Genomic DNA, 12052 nt, shown 5'->3' on the forward strand with positions numbered 1-12052 from the left:
CGCACCGGCTACATTGCGATGGACGTGCGATCCGTTGGCGTTGAGCTTACTGGCGAAAAAATTATCGGGATGTGCGCGCGGTAGTGCAAAGCGTGTCGCAAATGATGGCGCGCGCCGCAGCCGTGCTGCGAAGGAAGTCGCGAGGCTTCGATCGCCGCTGCGAGAGCCAATCAGTCACGAGATGACGAGAATTGCAGCTTCCGCACTGCTTTTGTGCTAAATAGCGAAAGGATTTGCTCATCCATTATACTAATAAAATCGTGCTGACGTAGTAAGCATTTGCTTATTGTTTTCTGCATATCCTGATAATTCGGACATTTTTTTTTTCAATCCCGTGAAGTTCGAATTAACTAGGTTTTACTGTAATATGTGATATATACTGTTGAAACTATTCGATTCGAAATTATTTGACCAAATCACTACTCGCTTCGAACCTCAAATCCACTATTCGCCCATTCCTAAATTAGCTGTAATTTAATTGAAAGGGAACGAAAGTTGCGGTAATGGAGGGAGGGAGGGGGGGCGACGTTTAGCTGCGCCACCAAATGCGTATTTATATAAAAATGTGGTGAGGCGAGAAGGTGGTAAAGACTCCGGACGCTGCTCGACGAGTGTCCCGTTCTGATGTCGTCGAAAACTTCCGAGCCGCCCCCAGAGGCACAGGCAACAGTCACCAGCGCCGTGCGCGTTCGGTGCGAACGCGGGCAAAACGCCGACGGCGTCGACAACAGTTCGGCGCATTGCTGATGCTGTCTAAGTTTATACAGCTGATCGATAAAACTACTATCCTTACTCCGTATAGCTCTCTACTAATTTGCTATCGCAATTGATGCTTCGCATTTTTTTAACATGCTTACTAAAGAGTGACAGCATCAGGCAACATGGTGTCAGCCCATCTTGATGTAAAAGAAAGTTCCGTTTCACTCAGGGAATTTAGCAAAATCACTCAGGGAAAACCTGGAAAACTCAGGGAATCTGAAAATGTCAACTTGGTAGACACCCTGTACGCTTAATTAAGAGGAGTGGGGTAGTCCTTCCCCCATGTATGCATGATGCCTGCAGCATGTGACAAGGCATTCCTGTGTGTTTTTTGCCATTTGCTTTCATTGTAAGCAAGGCTCCCATAAGGGGGGGGGGGGGGGCTGAAAACAAATTTAAAACAAATTGCACTTTGTTCGGTGCTATACCTTTTTTGCCTCGGAACAAACAGGATTCCTTCAAACCTTCAATGTCAGTGAATACCTGTGGTGGACGTGGTAGAAATGAAATTGATGTTATTGTGGACATTGTTCGTGCCATAAAGTGCACCCAAGATTTACTAGAGTTTTAAAGTATTTTAAGAAGTTTAACTGCCAATGACTGCTGATTCAACTTGTATTTAACCCCTTAATTGTCATGAGAAATTTAGAAAAAATTATGAAAAGTGCAGATTCTTTAAAAGTCTAAACTTATTTTGCCATTTTTGTCTAAAAAATATGATACCAGGAGCGGCTATAGTGCTTTTACTGCTCTTGTTGAAAAAAAATTGCAAAATGCATTGCGTATTATTTATTTGCTTATGTATCAGAATTGCAGGATAGTGCAACCTTTGTCATGACGAGTTAACTCGTCATCGACAGTTATGGAGGTTAACTTGTGTTCCAGTCCACTGCAATCGCCCTTATTTCCCTGCTTTCAGGTGAGCTATGTGAAAGGAGAGACGTTTGTACAGCTGACTGCATCAATGGAACCTTGTTCTGCCATGAGCCGGGTTGGCAATGCGACTGCCAACATGGCGGAGAGACATGTGGAAGTGACGCAACTGTGTCAGCTTCTCCCCCCGGTCCCTGCAGTAAGCAGCCGTGTGCAAACAACGCCACCTGCCACCACAGTGAGCTGGATCCGCAGGGCTACGTATGTGCCTGTCCTCTGGGGTTGGTGGGCACTCACTGCGAACACGATGTGGATGAATGTGCGGGGCATAAGTGCCCCAGTGGAATGCAGTGCATAGACAAGCTACGTGGATACGAGTGCAGGTGAGTGCGGTACCACGAGTAAAGTAGCATCACAATGACGAAATCAAGATACTGTATAGTGTGGTCTACTCTTATTAAAGGGAACATCAAATTAGTATGCCAGCACATATTACAGCTCAGTTCTAGTATATGAATGTATGAAAAATATTTTTGTCTATGATTGTCGGTTAAATAGAATCAATGCTCTTTTCCCTCTGAAGCTAAAGAATTAGCTCTGTGGCGCAGGCCACCTGCGTGACAGAGACTGTCGTGCTCGATGCTGTGCAAGCGAGTGCCACACTTCATTGTTTTCGGTGCAAAAGGATCGCCGAGCACCTTGACTGATGTGGTCACTGACTTTGTCGCTCCGAGCGCTCCTGTTCTACTGAATGCACTCCCCGACAATGGCCTGATGCATTGGCTCAATGCGGAGCACTCGAACACTGCAGTTCGCAGAACGGTGATGCATCGACTGGGGCTGCCTCTGTCATTACAAAGTTTGTCCAGGTAACCAAGACCAAAATTGAACCTATAACGCGACGCTGACAGAGGGAACGGCAACAAAAATGGCACTCATTTCGGACATTGCGATAGCATGTGCGAAGATCGGCCTGATTAGCTACCGGAAGGTGTGCGGATCATGTTGGGTAGACAGCGATGAACTTAATGCTGCTTCAACACAGCCGTCGATCTAGCCCGTACTTAAGATTGCGCAGTGTGGCACCCAAACAAACATATCAGTGGCAAGCATTCCGTGATGGGTCGTGGCCCATTACCGGATCGGCCAGCGGCAAATTTTAATCACGGTCACGCTGCCTGGCACTGCACGGCACTTGGCACTGCTTCGTCGGGCATTGGGTACTAAAGTTGCGGTTTGGTGCTGAATTGACACAGATCTATTCGCAGCAGCCGCGCGACACTCAGAAAGCCGACAAACCTCCTCGCAACTGAAATGAGTATACGAGATGGCAAAGAAGTTTCTCAAGCCGCCATATTTATGACATACCATACGGTCGCCTCTCATTCCCAACGGCATTGTAGATGCACATCGTTTTCTTTTTGTTGCTTCGAACAACCCATCACAAGACTAGCTTTGGATTTACACGGTGGGCACAAAAGTGTCATGTGATTACTGCACTGACCGCCCGGCTGCATTGATTTGCATGAACGGCGGATGGATGAGGATAAAAGGAGGGAAGCGAGGGGGTGTCGCAAAAACTTCCTGTAACCTTCCCTGTTTTAAAACTTTTGAGGTGGCAAATGATGCTGAAGATGAAAATGAAAACGCACCTGCTCTGCCGTCAGCACCGACCACTGTCAACCCACACAGCACGAACAATAGCTATGCATGGAGCGGTGATCGAGTCACGTTATGCGCGGTCCGCGCTTTCGTCTGTCGTGCAGATTGGTGTTACGATAATTCACCTGCCATAAATGTGAGAAAGCCTTTCTGTATTTTAGAGGAAAACTGGAAAGCAAAACTTTCTATGTTGCCATAAAATGCAGGTCCACAAGAACCTGATTGGTATTCAGTGCAACATAACATCACTAATTCTTTAGCTCCCAGCATAAAAAAAAAATTCTATTCAATCTATTCAACCGCCATTCTATTGATAAAAAAAATATTTTCGAGGCTTTTATGCTAGAACTGAGCGGTATTCAGGGCTGGTATATTAATTTGGAGTTCCCTTTAATGAAAGTAGACCATGCTGCATATCTTCATTTCTGTGTACCCAAATTATTGATAGCCTGCTACATTGTTGTTAAGCAATGCTAGGAGACTGCTAAGCATATGCATCACTGTGTTTTCTTGCTCAAAATCTGTAAGCATTAAACTTTGCGATAAATATTCTAATATTTAATATTTGATTCGATATTCGGCTTTTTTTTCTTGATTGGATTCTATGTTTGTTTTGAAATGTGCTGTTGGTGTTTGCACACCCCCATCGTAAAGCAATAAATCAGTCGTCGGAGACGCCTTAAAATTCTTCGTTGTACAAGCAAATTCATTGTAGTGGTCTTTTCTGTGGAATAATTCAGAATACGTATGAAAGATAGGAATTTGGCCATTACTTAAACATTTCTTTGTTACACAGGTTATTTCGTTGTAGAGGCATTGGCTGTGGAGTCGTTCGGCTGTATATGACAGTTAAATGTGCGCCGAATGCAATTAGTCACATCTCAATAACTTGAACTCGGGAACTGTTCTGAGAATTTGTTCGAATTAAAGGAAACTCGCTGAATGGAGGATTTACGTGTGGCACTGCGTTAGGTGGTGCATGTGCACTGAGCTAACACAAGAGTGACTAGTTCCAGAAGTGCAATTTCATCATCATCAGCCTATATTTATGTCCACTGCAGGACGAAGGCTTCTCCCTGCGATCTCCAATTACCCCTGTCTTGTGCTAGCTGATTCCAACTTGCGCCTGCAAATTTCCTAACTTCATCACCCCACCTAGTTTTCTCCTGTCCTCGACTGCGCTTCCCTTCTCTTGGTATCCATTCTGCAACTAATGGTCCACTGGTTATCCATCCTGCGCATTACATGGCCTACCCAGCTCCATTTTTTCCTCCTAATGTCAACTAGAATATCGGCTATCCCCGTTTGCTCTCCGATCCACACCGCTCTCTTCCTGTCTCTTAACGTTAGGCCTAACATTTTTCGTTCCATCGCTCTTTGTGCGGTCCTTAACTTGTTCTCGAGCTTCGTTGTTAACCTCCAAGTCTCTGCCCCATATGTTAGCACCGGCAGAATGCAAGGGTTGTACACTTTTATTTTCAATGACAGTGGTAGGCTCCCAGTCAGGATTTAGCAATGCCTGCCGTATGCACTCCGACACAATTTTATTCTTCTGTAAATTTCCTTCTCATGATGAGGGTCCCCTGTGAGTAATTGACCTAGATAAAGGTACTCCTTTACAGACTCTAGAGGCTGACTGGTGATCCTGAATTCTTGTCCCCATTTTTCTGTCTCGACCACTGTTGATTCCACAGCCTCAACTAGCTAGCTGCGTGCAGCCAAGATGCAAAATGTGGCAGCGCTGTTGGCTTGTGTAAATCAGCTGATTAAGCCTGGCTGCTGGCTCAGAGTTGGGCTTTTTGCTAAATAAATGCAAAGATCAGTTAAAAATGTAAATGAAAGCACAAAGTGTAAAGGCATGAACAAGGCACACAAAGTTCTGCATCTTAGAAGCGTGAATTGCTGGGCTGCATATTTTGCCCCTGTCTTTGAACTCTTCATGTACATATCCTGTTCGTTTGTGCAGATGTTCTGACCCTCAAAGCGCATGTGGAAGCTTTGCTCTGCGGCCTGAGCGCTGTGAGCCGAACCCATGTGTGACTGGCGCCAAGTGCCAAGAAGCCGATGAAGTGGGCAGCTTCCACTGCGAGTGCCCCCGTGGCTACCAGGGTTCACGATGCGCAGAAGATGTGGATGAGTGTGCTGCACACATTTGCGAGCATGATGGCCTCTGCCACAACCTGCCAGGAAAGTTCCAGTGCTTCTGTCGACCTGGATTCACGGGCACACGCTGCCACATAGAGGTGTGTGCTCTTTCTTTTGAGGGTCTTGTTCACATATTCTCTTTGATGAAAGCTAATGCAAGGGTGAGAATTAAACTCGTTAAAGGGGCTTTAACTGGAACATGCAGTAGTTCACCCAGGACTTGCAGATCTCAGTGCATTGTAGATCTTTTGATCACATTCTAAGCATCCCATTTAGACATGGTTGCTTGGTTTGAGCTGGTTTTATTCTTTTCTTGAACATTGAGAATTGGCACAGTGTAGTGTCTATGCTCATGTGTGCTGGAAGAGTTTCACATTAGTCTCTACCTTATGCTTTCTTCTTTGGCTTGGTCTGTTACTGTAAAATTTGACATACCTTGCCAAGTGGCACTGCAAGGTGCCAGCACACTCGGGAGCTTTTCACTGATGTAGGCCCCGGCACATCGTGCACATATGATGGCAGAACTCTGTGCTCAGAGCATACCTTAAAGGCTACAGTGCGCTGAGATGAGCTGACATACTGTTCATAGTGACTTAGTACCACAGGTACTGAGTTACGTTATTGAAGTTTTGGTGACTATTAATGCATTCATGAGCTGTAAAATATCTTGGAAGTTTACTGGAAAGCAAAATTATTGTAAAGTTGGCAAGCACATGTGGACCTTTCTTAGGAACTTGGATAACTCACAGCTTTGATGATTAGCCACAACCATATGAAGGCAACAGATAATGAAGCCAAGGAAAGCATAGAAGAAATGATTTGTAATTTGAATTAAAGTTAAAATTACAAATAATTTCCCCTGTGCTTTCCTTGGCGTCATTATCTGTTGCCTTCATGTGGTTGTGGCTACCAAAAATCGGACCCCCTCAGTTCCCCTTCTCCTCGAGCTTTGATGATTGTGTTGTAGCTACTTCCCAGTACATTTTATGTGTAGTTGATTCTTGTGACAACAAACAATTCTCGATAGTGTGCACATGCAAAAAGAGCATGTTCCACAGCCAGCATGTGTCTGCTGGTGAGAAGTGGTGATTTCAAACTCGGAATTAAACCTTCAGCGAGAAGTAAGCCTGGCAAATGTTTCAGTTGGGTCTGGCTACTTCGGTTTCTTGACAATTTCTGTGTGGCGCAGGTGAACGAGTGCCTCTCACAGCCATGCCTCAATGGAGCGACCTGTGTGGACGGGGTGAACGAGTACAAGTGCATCTGCCCTGGTGGCTATCTGGGTGAACACTGTGAGATAGACTTCAACGAGTGTGCTTCTAGTCCCTGCATGCATGGGGCTACCTGCCTGGACCAGGTGAGTTTTGAATAATTCCTGCTGCATACTGTAACAATGCAAATATAATGTGAACACAGATATTACAGAACAGGCAATTTTGAGAGCTGCGCTGCCTACTCATTCATTCTCGCTTTCTTCAGACGATTCATTGTTGAAGATGTCCATTCAGAGGTACATACTCATCTGTGCCATCCAGAGCTTTTGGTATTTTGCATTTCTTGAAGGCATGCCTGACAAGTGTGCCAGCGTAATGAGAACCCTGCATGGCTCATAAAATAGGTAATCCAGTGCCATGTGGCCCTAAAGTACGCCGAAGCGATGCCTTTCTGTGTTTTGTTGCAGTAGCCCGATGTACAATGCAAGCTGCAAAGGCATTGCTGCTTTACGTAGGCTTCCAAATCTTCCTTGATTGCTGGGAAAGTTTCTCTTTTGGGACCTTGGAAAAGTCATCTGTTTTTGCTACATGCGAAAAAAGTGTGTTTTTCTTGTCGCCAGCCTCGGCTGCTCCCTTTGTTCACTTTGAACTGTCGCTCTGCAACACTGTTGCTGGTAGTTTTGGCAGCCGAAATTGTTCTCCGCTTGCTGCTTCCATCGTGCTGCCATCGTACAGCTAAGTAAGGGGGAAATGAGATGATCGAATGCAGTAAGCATGGTCACTGGCGTGGTAGCAGGCATGTATGCCGGTCTCGGCAAACATTCTCCGTTTCAGCACAGCCGTTTGTGGTTTTCAGTTTTCCACTTCAATCGAAGCACCCGATGACAATGGTAATAGGTGCCTGCCTGCTTTGTACCATGTCTAAAACTGAAATCGTGACTAGGTGCATGGAATAACATGGAAAGTTTTGGCGCCTGAATGTAAAACGAGAAAAAAATTATGCATGTCAAATTATGAAGAAAAACAAAACTTGTACTATATGCAGCTATTTTTACGGCAACAGAGACTTGTACCTTTTGTTGCCCCATTTTATATCCAGCCATCATGACCACACACTCGAGGTCTGTGAGATATGGTATAGTACTGATGTTTCCAAAAGTGCTCTTTCTTTTCTGACACCATTTCATAGTGCAACAAGCTTTCAAACCATGTTGTTGTCAGTCAGATGCAGAGTTATGATCACTTTTGAGTACTATTGTTTAATGCAGGTATGGTGGTATGCTTTTCATAACTTTTCTTGTAGTTATTCTGTTCTGACCACCCATGGTTTTGTTTTTTGTATTTTGTAGTCTCTCTTGATATATAATGTGTTGACAGGTCTTTCAAATAAACAAGAATTTAAGTAACCTGTTGGTAGTCTCGGAAGTTTTGTTAACTGAGCATGCTTGGAGTGTTGTCTGGCATCAGTTCTTCTTTTGAATACATCTCCTACTGCAAATAATTAAAGATAAATACGGAACTAAATTAATAGAGGCACAACTATGTTGCATAATTTCTGATGGCTGGCATCATGAATAATGTGTTGCCAAGAAAATAAGCTCCAGATCTCTTCTGTGCTCTTTCTTAAAGGGGCCCGGAAACACTTTTTTAACATAGTAAGAAAACAATACTGATCTATCATAGGGGCAGCTGTGAACATGTGACCCAAATATTACTGCACTGCATGCAGCAGGAAATTTACAATCTCTTGTCAGACACAGCGAAAAATCTCATGCTTCTGCAATGTCGTCAAGAAGCATCATAAAAAGCAGCTGGACCCACCAATGCTATTGGCTAATTTTGTGATTTGCAAGGGAATTCTCAGTAATACATAATTGCTAATTTTGAGTTAAATAAATTAAAAATGTATATGTCTGCCATGTCAAAAAGACAGAAAATCATTTCATCTTTGCACTACGCTTAGCTGCGTCTGCTGCGTGTGGCCTCTGAGATTGCAGCGGCATGCTGCATAGCATAGGCTACTGCAGCCGGGTGCCTTGACGAGCCCTTTTGCCATCGCAACACTCAACTTTTGGCTGGGGCTTTGCCCTCTTGGCTGTGTAGCTATCAGTCTGCTAGCGGAGACAAAAGGAGAGAGAAAGCCGTGTATCGGTGCGATAACTTCACTTATAGTTGAAGGAGTTGAAAAATTTTTCCTGCATGAGATTCGTGAGACAGTGTCCTTTAATAGGGAGGCCATTCTATCATTAGTTCGAAAAGTGTTTCAGGGCCCTTTTAAGAGCCTAATCTTTGCTGAAAGACCCAGTATAGAGCAGTATTGAGCACCTGTGTTGTCTCCCATATTCTGTCTCTTAAAGGGACTGACAACTGGCCAGAATGTGTTGCGAGACGTTAATGAAAATGAAATGACTATGATTAATAGTGATAGAATCGAGCATGCTGTTTGCGATTTAAGCAGGAATCTCGAACTGGCAAACAATTTTAATTTGGCAATGAAAGTCTGAAACACCAGTAAGGAGTGTGAACTGGTGGTGAAGCCTTGGTACTTTGGACGTAGTATACGAGATTACTGTAAGCAAGTCGGCTGTTATTAACTACCTTATACTGATTGCTTAAGGGGGCGGGGTGGGTCTAAAATTGCAATTTTCGCCAGAAAAACACATTTTAGAATTTTGATTATTTTAGATTCCTAGACGTATAAAGAAGCTTATCACCAAGTTTGGTTGCCATCTGCACTGTAGAACCGTAGAAAATTGATTCTCTTCACGTGACGGTGGCACACGCTCGTCGTTGAGAGGGCCCAGGAATGCTGTATTCAAGACGCGGCCTCAGAGTGGGCAAGAAACCGAACACGGAGTGAATGCCTGCGTTGGAAAGTTTGTTTTTTGCGCATTTTAATCATGGGAGACATTCCATTGAGAGTACAGCAGGCCACAAAGTAAAAGCTAAAAAAAAGAAAAAGAAACCCATAATTCTGGCTGCAGCGCCCGTGTCTGTAAGCGCAGACAAGGGCGCTGGTCTGCTCTAAAGCTGAAAAAAAGTGAAGATGACTTGAAGCAATTGCCGCAGAGCAGGTTCGAATTAAAGAGGAGGGTCCAAGGCTATGGAGCAGGACCCTCCACCGGGGACTTTGATTTATTATTTTTGTTCTTAAAATAAAATAGCATGTTCTCAAATCTTTGATCTCATTTTTCTGTTTGCACTTTTTGGCCGAACAAAACCTTTAGGAAAACTATAATTTCCAAACTGATTCGCCAAAACCTGCTTTCAAAGTAGTTTCTGGGCTGAATTTTTGTCAGGGACAAAATGAGGTACTTTTTATATTCCAAAATTTGTTTTAACACAAGAAATTATTACGTATCTCACATAAATGACAATGAAAAAAATTTTACTTAGCCTCAAAGTGATGACATTGTTACAGAAATGTATTGAAAAAATCGAAGCCCTTTTCTTAATGAAAGATGGTTGAACGCGAAGCTTTCTCCCATGCAAACTGAATCAGTCAGAGTCCAAAGCCAACGACCTCGCAACGAACCCAAGAAATGCTGAGCGACCCGATGTAATGCATATGTGATTTGATTGCTTGTTTAACATTGTATTTTTTTAATGTTGAACTTGAATGAAGACACATTTCATTAAGTAGCGTAGCCTTGATTTTAGATCATGTAGCAGTTGATACACACTCGCACTTTCACGGACGACTCTACACATGCACAGTAGTGCCTTGTGACTGCTGTGGTAGATGGTCAGAGGCTCTGCCGTAATCAATACACAGGATCGGCCTTACGGGCACTATCGCACTCGCGCTTACGTTCGTGTACGTTAGCCTCTTCTGCCATGCGTTGCACCCACGGCCTACCCATGGTGACAGCCGGGAATGGATTGCGTGACGCGCACAATGCAATGCAGATATATACAGTTCGTCTGGGTAGCATGGCGTTGCAGTTCCCATTGTTCTTATCAGTACAACTGCGAATGTAAACTGCAGTGTTCTACGATACGTATGTTATGCGCCGTTGTTCTATTGTGTGTGCAGATGTGCTGTTGTTTTATTGTATGCGCAGATATTTCCATTGCGTCAGTTGGCTTTCCTGCAGTGCATTTTTGGCACTCACGGACGAATCAGTGAGACAGAATGCTTTGCTTTGAAAATGTACGACTTTCCTTCTTCTTCTTCTTTCTGGGGCTTTACGTGCCAAAACCAGTTCTGATTATGAGGAACGCCGTAGTATAGGGCTCTGGATTAATTTTGACCACCTGGGGTTCTTTAATGTACACTACAACGCAAGCACACAGGCGTTTTTGCTTTTCGCCTCCATCGAAATGCGGCCGCTGCGGCCGGGATTCGATCCTGTGACCTCGACTAGCCTTAGCGTGTGCTATAATGCCCCTAGAAGGAATCTAACAAAAACAATTGGTGTGTCTTCGTTATGTCTGAAATTATAGTTTTCCTAAGGTGGACATGCCTAATTGGTCCTTATGACAGCCATAACTTCTTTTCTATTTGATCAGTAATAATGAAATTTAGAATATGTACTTAAAGCAAGAAGATACATAAACCTATAAATTTTTAAATATCCGTGCGACTCTTCAAAAGCTCATTTTCAGCCCTGCATCTCCCCTTAAAATGGCAGTTCGTATATTATTCGGCTTTTGCGCTTTATTCTATGCTTATTATGAAGTAAAAAACAGTCCACGCATATTGAGTGGCACTCACGTCTCCCTATGCATGGCGGCGCACATGATTGCTGTTGTACACTCGTGAAATTCTGAGCACGCATGTGAGCTCGTGTTGCAGCCTGCTCAGGTCTTTGAGAGACAACATGCTTTGAAAATCAAAAGCGCATGCATAGCTACGGCAACACGCTGAACTGTGTGGGACGTGTAAAAGCGTCGTTTCGCTTTAGATAACTTAACTTACCTTTACTAAAAAACACATTTGACTTGCTAATGACCAAAGCTGTGGGTCAGGAAACCACAAAAGCATGTAGCTATTATTGTAGAAATAATTTAGCACTTCGGAAAGTATGAATCGCAGTAACATTGGCTTGATAAATAATACTTTCTTACAGCTACAACTGCACTTGGCGTCTGCCACCCACCAATGCCGGCGTAGAATCGCTATCATGCTCACCTATCATTGTTTCCAGCATGCTTCCAGTGAACACTAGATCCACTACATTCCACTACACTCCACTACATCCTCACTGCACACCAAAAAATCCTGATAAAAAATGTTCCACGGTGTTTTCCGCGTTACCACTGCATGATTCAACACTCTGACCGGTAAGCTTTCCATTGTGGTAAAAAGATGGGTACCATAAAAATTGGCTGCAGTGTTGCAGCCAATATATGTTTGCAGTGCAATCTCATTGCACTGCAAACATATATAGTTCTAA

At 43.8% G+C, this 12052-nt stretch overlaps 1 protein-coding gene across 2 annotated transcripts in view; it reads left to right on the plus strand.

Annotated features, from left to right (window-relative positions):
- Positions 1-12052, plus strand: part of LOC119437422 (protein crumbs) — a 216164-nt gene that overhangs the window by 118296 nt on the left and 85816 nt on the right. For both annotated transcript variants that reach the window (XM_049660519.1, XM_037704451.2), the window contains exons 11-13: positions 1679-2015; positions 5261-5537; positions 6629-6796. In XM_049660519.1, the coding sequence (XP_049516476.1) occupies positions 1679-2015; positions 5261-5537; positions 6629-6796 (782 nt within the window). The remainder of the gene's footprint in view (positions 1-1678; positions 2016-5260; positions 5538-6628; positions 6797-12052) is intronic.

The sequence above is a fragment of the Dermacentor silvarum genome, chromosome 1, assembly GCF_013339745.2.
Source record: "Dermacentor silvarum isolate Dsil-2018 chromosome 1, BIME_Dsil_1.4, whole genome shotgun sequence".
Taxonomy (NCBI): domain Eukaryota; kingdom Metazoa; phylum Arthropoda; class Arachnida; order Ixodida; family Ixodidae; genus Dermacentor; species Dermacentor silvarum.